The 17476-nt window shown below is 45.9% G+C and overlaps 1 protein-coding gene across 2 annotated transcripts; it reads left to right on the top strand.

Moving 5' to 3' along the window:
• The first annotated feature begins 1270 nt into the window (after positions 1-1270).
• Positions 1271-17275, top strand: armc2 (armadillo repeat containing 2). 2 transcript variants are annotated; one of them, XM_084699225.1, is made up of 18 exons: positions 1271-1588; positions 2275-2571; positions 2822-2894; positions 3070-3244; positions 3875-4031; positions 6311-6381; positions 7345-7452; positions 8419-8603; positions 8798-8900; positions 8993-9216; positions 11694-11839; positions 12040-12139; positions 12761-13109; positions 14777-14899; positions 15039-15152; positions 15305-15437; positions 15989-16158; positions 16346-17275. In XM_084699225.1, exons 2-18 carry the CDS (start codon positions 2321-2323, stop codon positions 16471-16473), a joined length of 2610 nt encoding a protein of 869 aa, XP_084555351.1. In that variant the 5' UTR covers positions 1271-1588; positions 2275-2320; the 3' UTR covers positions 16474-17275. The 2 variants fall into 2 exon arrangements, with proteins under 2 accessions (XP_084555351.1, XP_084555350.1); XM_084699224.1 differs by having other exon boundaries at positions 1272-1588; positions 6308-6381.
• The last annotated feature ends 201 nt before the right edge of the window (positions 17276-17476 follow it).

Consider the following 17476-nt stretch of genomic DNA (forward strand, 5'->3'; position numbering starts at 1 on the left):
AGACAATGTCGTAAGTCCCCCCACCATTTTGTGCCTCCTCTTGTTTATATTAAACAACGTCACGAACCACAAAATGGCAGACAATCTTTTCCCGCTAGATCAGCCATTACAGTTGTTGAAAGGTTCGTTTTTTTGCTGATTAAAAAATCTGACCAATTCACTTCTAAAAGGGTCCACAATGGTGGCACATATGTTTTTACAGGCTTTGAATTCTAATATGAAGGACTTTTTCACAATTTTGCAAAGTCACATTCAAGCTATTCTGTTACTGTTTAGAATATTTGTTAATTGTAATTATTTAGCATCATTTCCCAAGTGTATCCCAAGCATGCCATTTAACTGCATGCATCTATAAATCCTAATAAAGAACCCCACTGTATATGCCCTTTGTCGTCATTGCTGCTCACTGCTTAAATACTGCACAGGTACCAAATCTTTGATGATACAGCATTCGTATTTTCCATGACGTCACAATACTGTGATACGTTTTTTTTTTTTTGTAAACTAAAAAAGAACTACTGATTGAACTGCACAGAGCATGTGCTCTAATGTGTACCTTTAAAAAGACTGAAGGGGGAGAGGTGGAGATTTAGAAACAGCATCATTTTAACCTGACCCTAACCATGACAACCTACAATGGAAAAACAACAAATAGCTCATGAAAGTATGTCCTCCACTCACTGGGGTGCACTGCACACTACAAACCTGGAGGGCTCATATAGGATTGTAAATAAATGTAAATAATCAAAATCTGTGCTCGGCCTGTGTCTTTGATAAATGATAACCGTGTTTGTGTGTATTGTGTGAGTGTCTGTCTGGGGGAATATACAGTTTCCTATCTTTTCTGTCTCCAGTTGAGTCAAGCACAGTACCAGTGTTTTAGTGCTTAATTATGAGCTTAATGTCAGAGGTGGCTTTATGTAGCTGGGAGAACAGATAAAGAGAGAGAGAGATTTATGGTGTCTGACACATTAATGCTGATTTTTCATTTAGCCAGGGGTATAAATCAGGATTTTGAGCACTAACGGCTGATCAACTGAAGGACAGAGTGCAGTCTCAGCTAAATAAATAAATAGCTGTTTATATTATTGTTAACCATGCTCAAATATTTTATTAAATTAAAACATTTGTGACCAGATATAACTGGGCTGGGATTTGAAAGACATGAACCGAGTCCAGAAGTGAGATTGGTCATGGTCAGGCACATGGGTTAAATAGTACAAAAAATAACATACAACTGCTAATTTTACAAATATGATGTATGCATTAAGATCCCGTTAATCCTACATGATCAAAACAAGGAGATTCTGCAGAAAGATTAAAGCAGAAAGATACCCGCCCTTATAATGACCCGTATTTTCCCTGTCATGGCCCATGAAGAGACAGGACTGATGCATGAAGTGCGCGTGAATACATGCATTGCTCGTGCCTGTAGGCTCGTGCCCCAATCATTCATTTTCTGCAACAGGCTAACGAGGCTATGCTAACTCAAAAAGTCACTGGCAACCACAACCTTACCTGTGTCTACAAGGGTTTTGGATTTCTACTCTTAGTGACTGACTCCTGGAATAACGGTCACCAAGCAGTGGTAAGTTTACTTTCAGAATAAATTATTCGGCATTCTGTTTGTTCAGTAGTAGGAATAGCTAATCATCTCGTTCAATAAGGTATTTACTAAGCTAAGAACATACTGCTAGTACTGTACTGTCACCAGCTAACGTTAACTAACTGTTCTAAGACAGTCTTCTAAGTCTCCCAACTCTCCCAACTCTATGAATGCATACATGTTGAGCTCTCTTTATCGGGTTGACGGTTGAAACTCACTGGTTATTAAATAGTATATAATGTAACGTTCACGACGTTTTGTCTGTATTCTTAGTTTGCGTGACTTTTCGAGCCTCTCTGGTTTGTTGTCAAAGCTAACAAGGTTACCTTCCACCGCTGCACTTGGTTACCATAGTGACTGAGCGTGAACGCGCAGGCTGTCTCATTCACAGCAAGCCATCCATATTATAGTGAAGAGAAGTTTGAAAACTTGTCAACAGAGAGTGAGGCTTTCACATACAATATTCCTCCGTTCACTCAGTCAATTTGCCATAGTCGTTTTTTTGCATTCCTTAGTGTATATGAAATTGTTATGCATTTCTATTTCCATGCATACTTTTTCCTTGTTCCCACAGGAAAAATAATGTCAATGTGCGATACATATTCTACAATTTCTGTTTTATTCTATTTTATATGCAGGAGTTAATACTGTGTCTTTCTACTCCTCAGTGACGGAATGCCAAGACAACCCTCAACTATGAACCAGCTCCTGTAAATGTCACGTGGTCTTGTTACAAACCATAACAAAATGTCCTCTCTGGATCGGAAGCGTGATAAATCCAATCCGTTCACCCTGACTCCCAGCACCCATAGGAAAACCAGCGCAGAGATTGTCAACGAAGCTCGTCAGTCGCTGCGGACCCTACGCACACAGCGACCTTTTACCCCCAGAGAGAACCACAGGCAGCTGTTTGGGAATAGCTCAACCCGCGCCCTCCATGAGGGGCGACCTCCGTCCGCATTCAGGTCAGATCTCAGATCTTCCCCATCCTGGCTCCATGTGTCAATCCTTTCCTTGTCTTCTCTGAGGACTTAGGTTGTGTTTCAACAGTGTCTGTGGGAGTCCTTTAAAGTCCTTCCATTTGAATGTAAAAAAATTGTTTCACAAATAGGATCTGAGTTTATTTGACTGATATGTGTAGGGGTTCCTTCTTATGTAAGTCATGTTCTCATGCAGCCCAACCAATGAAGATGTTTCCTTTTTGTGCTTCTGCAGCCTCCACTCTCGGAATTTTGACTTGCCAGAATCCAGGCCAGGTTCCGGAAATCGCCTCTCTCCACTAAATCATGCACGTTTAAAGTCTTGCTTTCCGACGAACACTACACAATACATTTTTACATTCATTCTTTTTTATATTGTAAAAGTAACATGGTATTGGTGACAAGGCCTAGATCTAAATTAGGGTACAAATGATCATTTTTTAGTGTTATCCTGTATTCATTCTTCCTTCTATGTGTTTCCAGAAGCCCAGGTTGCCTGTGGGTCCTGATGAGGAGCCCGTCATCCCCAAGACTCTCCCCAGACCCCCCTCCAACCCTTTGGAGCTGAGGGATGGTGGCGGGTGGCCAGGGGGAAGGGCTCGCATCCTCAGAACTGGGTCTCTAACCACACTGCCTCCTGTGTCGAGGCCAAGAGAGAGTAGGTGGCCTGGGTGGTGTGTGGAAGTGCGTATGGTGTGTGTTGGGGGGGGGAGTTTGGTGGTTAAACAAGGGAGGATGATTGACAGAGACAGACAGACAAAGGGGATGGAGTGAAAGACAGTGATGGTGTATGTGAGTATCTGAGAGTTTGGCCTGAGTTGGCAGAGTTAAGCATTTCACTGCACATTGTTCTTGGTATGAGTATTTGACTAATTTACTTTGATAGTCAAAAAGTATGGGAAAAGACAAAACAAGAATGAGGGAATGGAGAGATGTGGTGGGTATGAATGAGAACATTTTAGAGGGAAAGAACATTCAGATGGAGAGAGAGAGAGATGGTCTGTAGATGCTGCAACCAAAACATGAGCAGGTTATTATTGTAAGGAAACGTGTCACGGGCCACCAGTCATATTTAATCACCTGTGCAGACAGGGCTCTGCAACTGACTTTTCTCCCTGAGGGAAAAGAATGGAGTCATTGACAGACTGACATTTTACCTGATTTACATTCTGTAGGGTGGTTTGGGTGGAAAACGTAATTTACCTCAGCTGTTTTGAATGGGAAATGAATCTGGCCCCCATCTCCTGTAACTCTGGTTCCTTTGCTGAGTTCTTTCTTCTCTGTGTAGTGAGGGAGACAGTAAACCCAGACTCCAGCCCAGAGCAGAAGGAGCTGTTAGCCAGGGGGAGGGACAGGAGACGCCCCAGGAGTGAGTTCCCTGGGGGCCCAGAGAAGGATCAGATAAGCTCCCCCAGACCACCCCTTCGCAGGACAAGCAGCGAAAGGTGAACCTGTCTCTCTCTCATTTTCTCTCCCTTTCTTTGGCCCAATCCTGCCTTTTACTCTTTGTGCCAGTTCTATCTGTCTCACCTCCTATGTCAGAGTCAAGGACATCCGCCACCCACTCTTTGTTGCCTCTCTTTCTCCATTTTGTTTTTAACAAAATGCAGATTGAATCTGCAAGTATAATCAAGGTATTCTATCAGTTGTCTTTTAAGTAACTCTGCGTTGCTTGAGAGAAAGAGCTGTAGCAAATGTGCACAAGATCACACTTTGTCCGAGCTTACATGGCAACTTAATAATATAAAAGTACCTAACAACCAAACAGTATATAGATATATAGATCTATATATATATATAGATACATATATATATGAAACGTTCACATAACTATACTGCATCACCCTGAAATACTGCTTGAGTGCTGGTGTTCATGCTTTACTATCAGTCACCTCCTCTCAGATGGACCACCCTCTCCACACTGACAATAACCCATCTCCAGCCTGCTCATAGATCCTCAGCCTTCTTGCCATTGGCCAGTCAACCTTTTAGCCAAACCCATCGCCAAGGAAACAACCTCCATCCTTTACCACTCTCAGCTGTCGTTGTGGACACCTCCCAAATCCAGAGATGTCAAAAACAGACTATTTTTTTCCGCCAACCTCATCAGCCGTTGGGGCATAACTCAGGTCGCCCGGACGATGAGCTGTTGTTAAAATCCATCCACGTATCGATTGGCTGGACCAGCTGGGGGGGGGGGGGGGGAATGACCATAAAACACTTTTACAGGAAGTCCAGGCCAGTGGCTGTTGGCTACTGCCCTCTCTTACACACTCTAATCCAGTTAGGAAAGGATAGATGTGAAATCACCATATCTGATTTCTCTGGAAAGTCCCTATGAATCTCCTTGCTGGCTTTGTGTTTTGAAGCAGACGGGTGGTGGATGAGAGCTGGTGCACCTTTCACTCAGGTGTAATCTATATGTTTTGTTTAGAAGACAGGAGAACCTGCTACTACACACTGCTGCTAACCTTTTGTCTCTAGACTTGTGTGCAGCATGACCCATTACAGACAGACAGCCCGCCAGATTAATATAGAGAGTTGGAGGAGAGATGGGGAGAGAGAGAGGGAAGGGAGAGATTAGACATCTCCTGGTACTTTTTCTACGATAAGCCAGGGCTTTAAAGCTCCAAATGGCTCACTATTAGATTGAGGTGCCCATCTGGGCAAGGCTGGCAGGCTGTCTGCTGCGCCTGCTGCTGCGGCTGCTGCCCACAGGGAGCGGGCAGATCCAAGACAGGGATGAGGTCATGTCTGGGAGAATGGACTATCTACACACAAAGAGCCCTTATTATCAGCCTCTTAATACCATCATACATACCCAAAGCTCTCTCTCTCTCTTACATTTAGAGGAACCTGGTCCAAATGTATTCTGTGAAGGTTCACTATTAGGACTCTGCTTGGTCCAAGCTCGACTTTTAAAACCACGTTGTGGAGTTTAGCTTATATAGAAGTTTGTAACCGGCTTCAGATAGTTTCTAACAATAATGAATAGTTCCAGAATCCCTTTCTTAACTGGATGTACCCTATTTAGGTGAGTAGTAGATCATCAGATAGAAACACAGTGCTAAATGAGGTTGCAGCTTTCAGAAGTATGCTTATCACTGTTCCCCTCCCTCTTGTACAATTTCATATAAAAACTCACGTTCTGTGAGACAATACCTGGTGTTAAAGGCAACCTACTTCCTATAAGAGACTGTGAGGTACAGCCCAGGGTAATATTGACAGTGCCTTGTAACTGGTGAACTTGTGTGAGAACTCAGTGACAATGCACAAACGGCCTTACCAATGCTGGCCGCAGAACTTAGACCTCACTTCCTGAGTCAGAGTTTCCTGACTGCACTCTGATAGGTGCTAACAAACACCCACATGCACACCAGAAGAGAGACGCGCACAGGCACTGTGTGTGTGTACACAGAATGTAAAGTAGGGTTCAGTGTGTGAACTCGGTTTCTGAACATGTGCTGCACTGGGGACACCTGGTGGCCTCTAAAGGAACTGAACATGCTGCAGAGCCTCATTCAGTGGTTGTGCCCGCCAAAGGTTTAGCCGTTCTCACTCACCATGACCTGGAGGAAAGGGTTTGGAAATGTTCAATTTGCATGTCGTGTACCCAGCTAACAAATGATTAGGATCCAGATCTAATCAAACAGCCCTACCACACACACACACACATAAAAATGTCGGTCTAACCAACTGCAGTTTGTGTGTTTGTGTGCAGTAGAATTAGATGTCCTCCCAGTTGTGTCGTCTCATCCAACGCACCAGCCAAGCAGAGTGCATCAGCCAGAAAAGGTTGGTCCTGATTCCCAAAGTCACCAATGACACCAGTCCAACAAATATGGAAATATCCACATCTCTGACTATCTTTAAAGATTCAATGTATTTACTTTGATAACAGTTGAGGAACTTGACCTCACCCTAAACACACTCTAAAGGATGTTGGCTAGCCATACCCAGGCCTCCACTGTGGACCTGGTGTCTACACAAAGATCTACATGTGTTATTGCTGAATCATAGATGCTGCCAACACAAACACCTGCCTTTCCTGGAAGCTGCAGGAGCCTTGACATGTGGCAGGCTCTGATCAGGGTGTTGTTGCTAGGGGCCTGACGCCCACTTCCAATATGCAGCCAGCCAATAGCTGAGTGAGCTGTTGACACCACTACTTCCTGTATCACTCCGGGAGATATGCAAATGATTGGTGAATAGGCATGAGAACCCTAAAGACTCACACACAGCAATGCACAGATACAGTACACATAGAGATCAATACACACACACACACACACACACACATGCAAGCGCATGTGCACACACGCAAGCACACATACATGAACGGCACGCACACGCACCCTTTTTCTGTATGTACAAACATACTCTTTCACACACATAAATCAGGAAATAGAAGCTAGCTCTGACCTTTTACACAGACTTCAAGCTTCCTGCCAAGTGTTTTATTTTGAGAATATGAACTTGTGAACCGCACGCTCCGTGTCAGGATTTGAGGTGGTTATTGTCTTACTGTTTTTCTACCCTTTCCTTCCCCCCTCCCTTTCTCTCTTCTCTCTCTCTCTCTCTCTCTCTCTCTCTCTCTCTCTCTCTCTCTCTCTCTCTCTCTCTCTCTCTCTCTCTCTCTCTCTCTCTCTCTCTCTCTCTCTGTATCTCTCTCTCTCTGTATCTCTCTCTCTCTCTGTGTGTCTCTCCTTTCCTCGTTCTTTTCTTCTCTCTGTCTCTCCCTGTCTCCACATCTCTCAGAGTTAAGTCCTGGAGACAAAGCAGGATGCCAGGAGGATCTGGAGGATGCCCTGGTCTGGGACAGTGACATAGCTCCTCTCCTTCTGAAGCTGGAGTGTGTTGCTGCAGGTACAGTGTTTCTAAGCACATACAGACCAATAAAGAAAGAGTACAGACAGATGTTAAACACATTGAAGCCAATGCAGGACCCTGACTAGAGATAAATTGTAGATCTGCTTCAATGCACAAAGGAGTTTGCTGTATAAAAAGTCCTATTTAAATGATTTGATTATTTTATGGGAACTTGAGAATTTTTGCGAAAACAGCTCTGGTTTAGAATCATATGACTTTGTTATGGGGAAGTTTATCATATGATCTTCTTTTCACTGTTGGTTATAGTTGAAATTTTAAGTTGAGTGTTTGGATGCACGAACACAGACACACACACACAAATGAAACCATGCAGGGACATTTCAACTGTCGAAGAAATAGAAACAAAATAGTGCTTTGTTTAGTGTCCCCACAAAGTCTAGCTAGTCACACACTGCAGTCTGACAACCACCAAATGAATTCCACGGCTTTAAATATTTTAGCACTCAACGAAGTTAATGGAAATTCATTTGAAAGATAAATATTAAATATTTATTGTACCAAGTGCCTTCAGGCTCATGCATAAAACACCTTTCAGATTCTCTGGGAAATTGCAGTGTCTCGTCAAGTGAGCAAACAACCTCTTTAAGGGAAAGCCAAGCCTAGTTTTTTCTTTCTGAAGGAAAACATTTATCTTACCTCAAAAACACTTGGAACAGGACCACACCCTGTTCTCTTCCCCCTAAGCCAGCTGTAAATCTGGCCACATGAATATATGTGTTTTTGTGTCATGATGGATTCTTGACCTTACATAGAATTCAAAGGCCTGAACAAACCCAACTTAACTGGCTGTTAATCGTACATATTCACTCAGACCCTGACTGTATGTCTCCTCTGTTCAGTGTAGCCTATACCTAAGTCGGTGGGCTCAGTCCTAATACGGTGAGATTTGCCTACATGTGTATGTATTTGTATGGGCTAATATTTTTCTGATGATGTCTTTAGGTGGAGCTGAGGACTCTGTGGATAGCCTGTGTGACGTGTGCAACCGTCTCTATGGCGCCCTGGCGGAGCGAGGCATGCTGGGTCGGCATTGCAAGAAGAGGGCGGGACTACTCAGGGCACTGTTCCGCCTGATAGACCTCAACTCCGCCCAGCTTAATCTCCATCTCGTCAAACTGTGCCTAGCGGTCAGTAGAGTGTGTGTGCTGGGGTGCGTGCATGCAAGTGTAAACATAAAGACTGCAAACTACATCAATTCTTAAGTATGTTGGTTTCAAAAAATGATAGAGGATCTATTGATTATTTTCAGCATATGAAATAAAATAATATTCCGAATATAAAAGACCATTTTCTATAAATGCCTTTCTTTTTTTCTCTCTAGCTGAGTGTAAGTGGTAACAACCTGCTGAACATCTGTAAACTCATGTTCAAGATCAGCCGGAGTGAGAGCAACGACACCTTCTTCCACAACAACTCCATCATTGGTACTGTGTGTGTGTTTGTGTTTGTGTGTGTGTGTGTCTGTGTACACACCTGCCTTTGTATGTGTAACAATATGCATATTTGTGGTCCCCAGACTCCCTGCTGTGTGTGCTACACAGTGAGGATGTGAGTGTGTCCGGTGAGGCTCTTCTCTACTGTGTTGGCACTCTGAAGTTCCTGTCTGGCAACAGCTCTCTTGTCAGGCTCCTATTGGTTAAGGACTGTATAGGTGTGGCCTCCCAGCTCATAAAGAAGCTCCACCCAGTGTCCCAGCCATGCCACTCCCAGCTGACAATGGCAGGACACATCCTGGTGCAGGTGAGGAAGGGAGGGGAATGGTTTGACCCATGAGTCACAGTGACCTGTGGACAGGAGCAACATGAATGAACAGGAGAGGAGGGCTGGGCAGGGCAGGGCAGGGAGAGTTCCAGCTGGGATGGCGATGGTAATGATTAGTCAGCGCTGTTTCCATTCTGTAGGTGGAAGAGCAGTTTAGGGTAAACCTTACATCTGTGGGTATGAACACATTCCCAGTAGAGGACAAAAGGTGAAAGAGACCAATATAGTCCGTCTGTATGTCCAACTATCTGTCTCTATCTACAGTACAGTATCTCTCTATCTGTCTCTATCTACTGTACAGTATCCCTCTATCTGTCTCTACCTACAGTACAGTATCCCTCTATCTGTCTATCTACAGTACAGTATCCATCTATCTGTCTCTATCTACAGTACAGTATCCATCTATCTGTCTCTATCTACTGTACAGTACCCCTCTATCTGTCTCTATCTACAGTACAGTATCCATCTATCTGTCTCTATCTACAGTACAGTATCCATCTATCTGTCTCTATCTACTGCACGGTATCCATCTATCTGTACCACAGTGCAGGATCAGGTGTATTTGCATGGTGAATCATGGGGAAGATGTTAAAGTGACCAGCAGGTTTAAGGAGAAAGAGAAGAGTGGAGCTGGGACAAGGGGGGGGGGGTGCATTATCCACACCACTGAGTCACTGGTGTGTTAATGTTTTCTAGGTAAGGCTGAAGTTGGGTAAATGGACCCCAGACCTTTACATAGGGGCAGCTTCCTTTGTCAGCATCCCAGTGAATGCACTCAGCAATGTTATATGTAAACACATGACAGTCGTACAACAGGAGTATCTGATCCAGAGTCAGCCAGCTTCCGGCCTGAGGCTGAACCATAGGTGGAGGAGACGAGGCAAGGTTAGGTGGAGCTGTTAGAGTCAGGAGACAAGGCAGGGTTAGGTGGAGCTGTTAGAGTCAGGAGACAAGGCAGGGTTAGGTGGAGCTGTTAGAGTCAGGAGACAAGGCAGGGTTAGGTGGAGCTGTTAGAGTCAGGAGACAAGGCAGGGTTAGGTGGAGCTGTTAGAGTCAGGAGACAAGGCAGGGTGAGGTGGAGCTGCTAGAGTCAGGAGACAAGGCAGGGTGAGGTGGAGCTGTTAGAGTCAGGAGACAAGGCAGGGTGAGGTGGAGCTGTTAGAGTCAGGAGACAAGGCAGGGTTAGGTGGAGCTGTTAGAGTCAGGAGACATGGCAGGGTTAGGTGGAGCTGTTAGAGTCAGGAGACAAGGCAGGGTGAGGTGGAGCTGTTAGAGTCAGGAGACAAGGCAGGGTTAGGTGGAGCTGTTAGAGTCAGGAGACAAGGCAGGGTTAGGTGGAGCTGTTAGAGTCAGGAGACAAGGCAGGGTGAGGTGGAGCTGCTAGAGTCAGGAGACAAGGCAGGGTGAGGTGGAGCTGTTAGAGTCAGGAGACAAGGCAGGGTGAGGTGGAGCTGTTAGAGTCAGGAGACAAGGCAGGGTTAGGTGGAGCTGTTAGAGTCAGGAGACATGGCAGGGTTAGGTGGAGCTGTTAGAGTCAGGAGACATGGCAGGGTTAGGTGGAGCTGTTAGAGTCAGGAGACAAGGCAGGGTGAGGCTGGCGAGGAAAACACAGAGGAACTGAATGTGAAGTATTTCTTATACCAGTCCAGAATCAGAGGGCAATGAGGGGAAACTTTAATTGGACTTTTCCTGCAATTAAAGAATATGTTATTGTTTCTGTCTGGTCCATGTTTCTTTAGAAGTGGAACACGTTGTACTGGGGTCCAGGGTCGGCCGTGTCTCCAGCTAAAGGATCTGACAAGTGTTAACTATGTCAATCTGCTCAGGAAAACATCCTGGGGTTGCGCTGGGGTTGAAATCAAACTCCCCTCGTTAGCTTGTTAGCAGAGGGAAATGAGCCTGATAGAATGTTCTGGCCTCCTTGTCCGTCTGCTCTAGCTGGCAAGGGCTCTGAGAATGGGTGTAGTATGTTGGTAGTGTATGTGTGTGTGTTTATCATAGTTTCCTTCATGATACAGGGTGATTTATAGCCTTTCTGAATAGTTTCCTGTAAATCGTCTTGGTCAGAGAAGGGCCATGTGTTGTGTAGAAACAGTGGAATTGTGTTCCGGACATGGCAGTAGTTCACACTATGCTCCTACCACTTCCTCAACACTTGAATTACTTTTGGTCATAATGTATTTCTGCCTTCTCTCTCTCTCTCTCTCTCTCTCTCTCTCTCTCTCTCTCTCTCTCTCTCTCTCTGTCTCTGTCTCTGTCTCTCTGTCTCTGTCTCTGTCTCTGTCTCTGTCTTTCTCTCTCTCTCTCTCTCTCTCTCTGTCTCTGTCTCTGTCTCTGTCTCTGTCTCTCTCGCTCTCTCTCTCTCTCTCTCTCTCTCTCTCTCTCTCTCTCTCTCTCTCTCTCTCTCTCTCTCTCTCTCTCTCTCTCTCTCTTCCCCTGACCTTTGACCTGTCCAGCTGACTGCAACCCTTAGGAACCTGGCTGATCTCTCAGATTCCCGCCCTCTCTTTATTAACCACGGCATCCTATCAGAGCTCTGCCTGGTGCTCCACTATCACCACGGAGACCAGGACATCTGTACCAACATTGCCAGAATATTCAGGTATTGAACACACAAACACGCACATGCACACACAGACGTAGATATTCCAGATCATACAGTCTGTGTGTAGGCACGTGTACTGTAAATATATGTGTGTATGTCTGTGTGTGTGTAGATGGTCGACATACTCTGTGTGTGTGTGTGTAGAGCGTCCAGAGACAGTGCATGGTCAGTGGTCAGTTGTACTCTGTGTCCCCCAGTAAGCTGTCGTCCTACCGGGAGTGCTGCCTGGCCCTGGCCCAGACCCCCGCCTGCTACCACCTATTTATACTACTGCTGAGCAAACACCAGCGGAAACAGGTGTGTTCACTCACCCCCTCCAAGTGTCTGCGGGATAAATGCGGGGTACAATTTGTAGTTAACCTGGGGAGCTTTATTCACTCTCTGTTTATAAAGCACCTCAACAAAGCATGTTTAACTTAGGGCACAGTGTTTATGTACTCAAGTACAAGGCGTCTCAAGTACTGTACGAGCGTATCTACAACAGTGTGTGTTTGTGTGTGTGTACGTGTAGACGTATATGAACAGGTGTGTGTGTGTGTTTTGTGTTGTTCGTCAGGAAGGGTCCCACGTGAGGGGTGGGGGTGTAGGAGGTGGGGGTGGCAATCAGAGAGCAGCGCCAAGTACTTTTTCAACCAGGAGACAAACACACACACTTATAAAGTTTACAAATGAACACACACACACACAGGACGTCATGTTGTTGACCGAGCACGCTGAGGGACAGCCTGTCCTGATAACTGTCAGACCATCACCCACCACACTTCAGTCTGACCACTCAGCCAGGGAAATGTGTGTGTGTGTGTGTGTTTCGCTGACACACGCACTTCACTGAGAAACAACCTGTAGACAAGGAGTATTCTTTTCCCAAACACAGACACACACGCACACACTGACAGCCCCTCTCCCCGTCCCCCTCAGGACATGGTGGTGCGCCTGCTCTTCATTCTGGGTAACCTGGCGTCTCGGAGCGAGGAGGCCAGGGAGCAGCTGTACCAGACCCCACAGTGTGTGGAGGTTCTCCTGGACCTCTACCACACCTACCAGGAGAGACGGGAATCTCCCACTGCCCCAGCCCAGACCAGGGACCCAACCATGGGCCCCCACAAGCCCCCCACCCCCCGAGCCCAAGCCAGGGACTCTGGAGCAGGGGGCCAGGATGTCCTGGTGAAGCTGGTGAGGGTGCTGGCTAACATGTCCATCCACTCAGCTGTGGGCCCAGCGCTGGCTGCCAGCACACCCTGTGTACAGCTGCTGCTAGACACACTGGGTAAGACACACAGACTCACACACAGATATGCACGCACGCTCACATGGAGAGATGCGCGCACAGATATGCACGCACATGCCCGTGACGCATGCATACACATGCAACTGTTGCCAGGTTTGAGAGTCCTGCTTTTTAACGCCTTAGTCTGTGAATCTGGTTTGTTGCCAGGTTTGTGGGTCCTGGCAAGTTAACTAGTATACGGTGGGCTGTGTTGTGTTGCCAGGTTTGAAGGTCGTCATGTTCTACACTGTACAGTACACTGCTTCTCCTCCTGCTCTGCCTGGTTTCAGCTCACATCTCGCTCCTATTTACCACCTTCTCTGGCTTCTTGTGATTTCGGTACAGTACTTTGTACAGTAGGTGTTCCTGTTTCTGTCGAGAGGCCAGGATGTTCTGTTCAGTTTCATTGCCGTGTTCTCTCTCGCTCTTTTTTGTGCTAAATATTGAAATGGGAAATTCTCGCATGTGGTAGTCAGCTTCCTGAGGTGCCCAGAACTGAGAGAGTGTGTGTGTGTGTGTGTGTGTGTACACACGAGGTTCTAGTGGATGTGAAACTGTTTCACTTGTCACGGTATGTGTTCTCTTTTGAAGCACACTTGGGCCTACAGGATAGCATAGGCACAGAGAGAGAGAGTTGAGTCAATCAATCAACCTTTATTTATAAAGCACATTTAACACAATGCAAATCGATCCAAAATGCATAGCAAAACTACGGTATAAAACAACAATTAAAAGATTCCAAAAGCTAAGGAATAAAAATGTGTTTTTAGAGTCGATTTTAAAACATCCAATGAAGGAGCAGGCTTCACATGATAAGGGAGAGCATTCCAAAGCTTTGGCCCAGCCACAGAAAAAGCCTGATCCCCCTTTCATTTGTAGCGACATCGTGACACATTTAAAAGCAAGTGTTCTGAAGATCTGAGTGCCCTAGCAGGACAGTATGGCAGAATGACATCACAAATATAGTAGTGGTAGATAGAGACAGAAAAAGAGAAAGGGGCTAGAAATAGAGTTCAAGAACATGAACCTGGGAATGCAAAATACCATTAAATACAATATGTGATGGAATATCAAAGGGCAGATAGAACTGTTTGATGAACAAGAAAGATGATGTGAGTCTGGTGTGTGAGAAACATATGACAGACAGACAGAGGGCAGGTTAAGCCATATCCTGTTTTGATCAGAGTTTATCATGCAGCTTATCTGAATATAAAAGAGAGATAGAACGAAAGTGAGATTGATGTAAAGCGAGAGAGAGAGAAGAAATTCTCCACCACACCAAAGAACATTTCCAGTCAGTCCTAGAAACGAAAGCCATTCTCTGACGCAGGCTCTGCTCAGCAGCATGACCACAGGATCTGTGATTTACTGTGAAGCTTTGACGACATCTGGCAGCAGGCCCTGCCATGCTGGTGTCCTCTTCTCAAGTATCCTAGATATCAGGGTCACGGCCAAACAGCCTGCAACACTCACCAAGACCACATGAAGCTGTGTGAAGGTCCTTGGGTTTAGGGACTGACTCGAATCCTTTCTCTGGACGTTTCCTTCCAACTGTGTTTCAAGGCTAATGTTTTTTAGGAAGTAAATAATGACGTATTGTTTGTGTTTGTTTGTGCAATACGTAAATATGTGCGTGTGTTTGTGTATGTGATGTGTGTGTGTGCCAGAGCTAGAGTGTTCTCCGGAGAACGAGGAGCTTCTGGTAAACGTGGCAGCCACCATCAACAACCTGTCATACTACCAAGGAAGCAGCTCTGTGGTCCGAGACAGACAACTGCCCATTGCCAAGAGTAAGACTGTGTGTTTGGGTGTGTGTGTGTGTGTGAAATGTATGTTTGCTTTCGTACAAGTACAAGACTGGAGTCTTCTGGGTTGCTTCAATGGTGTTCTCTTATTTGCTGGGTCTCCCTCTTCCCTGCTCCTCCACAGTGATGTTGAAGCTGCTTCTCAGCTCCAGTATGGAAGCAGTCCTGGAGGCCACCCGTGTGTACGGAAACCTGTCCCAGTCCAGGGACGTCCGGGACTTCATCATGCAACACCAGGGTGTGTGTGTGTGGGTGTGTGTGTTTGTGTGTGTGTGTGCTTGTGTGCCTGCATGTCTGTTTGTGAGTCCAAATGTCTTTGTTGTGTCCTGTTGACACCTTCCCACAGTATGCACACCAAACCCTTTCTGCTCTCTTCTTCTCTTCTCTCAGTGCACCTGTTTGTGCTGACTCTGCTGGACTCAAAGAGTCCTGATGTGTGTTTCTCTGCCTGTGGGGTGCTCATCAACCTGGCCCTGGACCCCCTCAGCAGAACCACACTAACACACCAGGGGGCTGCCACCAAGTAAGCCCCTCTCCCTGGCCCTGGGCTGCAGTCATCGGGGGCCATCTTCTGTTATTGTGTGTGTGTGTTTGTGTGTGTGTGTGTGTGTGAGGCAGGCTTATGATGCTTCAGAAACTAGTTGGAGAATGGTTGTGAGTGGTGGATCCTAGTTAGAGTCCAGCTAGATAGAGAGTGGTTCAGGGTGGAGGGGTCAGCTAGATAGAGAATGGTTCAGGGTGGAGGGGTCAGCTAGATAGAGAATGGTTCAGGGTGGAGGGGTCAGCTAGATAGAGAGTGGTTCAGGGTGGAGGGGTCAGCTAGATAGAGAGTGGTTCAGGGTGGTGGGGTGGAGCCCAGTCATGCGTGAGTAACAGCTGCAGCTACAGAGTTCTCAGATCTGAGCCAGCGGATCAGTCAAGGGGAGCTAATACCCAACACACCACCGCTCATGTGAGGCTGTTTGCTGTCATGTGAATAAGGTGTGTGTGTGTGTGATCATGTGTGCATGTGTGATTGGGTATGCATACTGTACATGCTTTCATCTTGGTACGTGTGTGTGTGTGTGCATGCAGGCTGGCAGACTGTCTGAGGGTCTTTGGGCCCGTGGACTGGCAGCTGGGGGGGCTGGTGTGTCAGACCCTGTGGAACCTCTTGGAGGTGGGGGGGTCAGAGAGAGAGTCCCTCCAGACACTGGACAACCAGGAGAGAGGGGCCCTGCTGGACATCCTCAGTCTGTACCTCGGTAGGACCGCTCTGGTTACACACATACATACACACATGCTGTACAATGCAAGATGTCCTATCGAACACATGTAGGATATTTCTGATCGTTCTGTTCTTTGTTTTCATGTATATTTTTGGATGGGGCTTTGGGCTGATCTCTATTTCTTACTGTCCCTCTTTCTTTCTCTTTCTCTCTCTTTGCTCAGATGAAAGAGAGGCTCTGCAGTGGATCCCCAGTGACGATATGAGGGACTTTCACCGGGCATGCTGGGAGTTGGAGTTCCTGCCAGTGGCTCAGAGGCTGAGGAGCAGGATCCAGGCTGGGACTGCCTGACTGGTTAAGGAACTGACTGACTGGCTGCCGGCAGTGGCTTGCTTATTGTGGGACTGATTGACTGGCTGGTTTATTAACTGAATGAGACTGAATCACTTACTGACTGGCTGACTGACAGATTGACTGGCTGATGGACTGGGTAGCAGAGTGACTGGCAGGCTGACCAGTTAATGGATCGACTGTCTAACTGGTTAGCTGACTGGCTAATCTTTTCAAGACTTGTTCCTAACTCTGTTGCCCTGTGTGCCTCTTTGCAGTGCGCGTTCTCTGTCGTGTACTTCCCCTGTAGTGTACTTCCTCTGTTGTGTACTTCCTCTGTCATGTACTTCCTCTGTCGTGTACTTCCTCTGTCATGTACTTCCTCTGTCATTTACGTCCTCTGTAGTGTACTTCCCCTGTTGTGTACTTCCTATGTAGTGTACTTCTTCTAAAGTTTCTATAAAGTTACTTCCTCTGTAGTGTATTATTTGTAACATACTACTAAACGTGGCTGCATTTGGGAAGTAGGTCTGTCTATATATGTCTCCATGCACTTTAATCCTACATTCCCAGAATTCCCTGATCAGAAGAGCTCTGAGCCTCCTGGTGATCTGCACAAGCTGTTTGCACTTTGAAATTTGAAGCCGATAGAATAATTTATATATTGAATGTGCAATGTTGTATATGTTAGTTAGTGTGCCTTCATGATTATTTTACCAAAATATCAAAATTGAATTGCTGAAGATGGGGAAATGTCTGTAGGCCTAATCTGGAGAATAGTGGAACATCTACTGTACATAATAAACCACACAGTAAAAACAGATTTGGGAGTTTTTTTTATTTATTTTAAATCATTGTTGTTATAACACAGAATTGGGCTAGCCAGTGCTTTTTTTTCTTTTTCAAAGTTACATAGAAGAAAGGACAGAGTTGTCACATTTTGTTATAATCACATCAAATACAAAATCTGGGCACTTTAGTAATACACCCCACCTCTGCAAACCCTCCCTCGCACCCTCCCTCC

This window comes from Hypomesus nipponensis, chromosome 6, assembly GCF_054491055.1.
Source record: "Hypomesus nipponensis isolate SF chromosome 6, ASM5449105v1, whole genome shotgun sequence".
NCBI lineage: Eukaryota > Metazoa > Chordata > Actinopteri > Osmeriformes > Osmeridae > Hypomesus > Hypomesus nipponensis.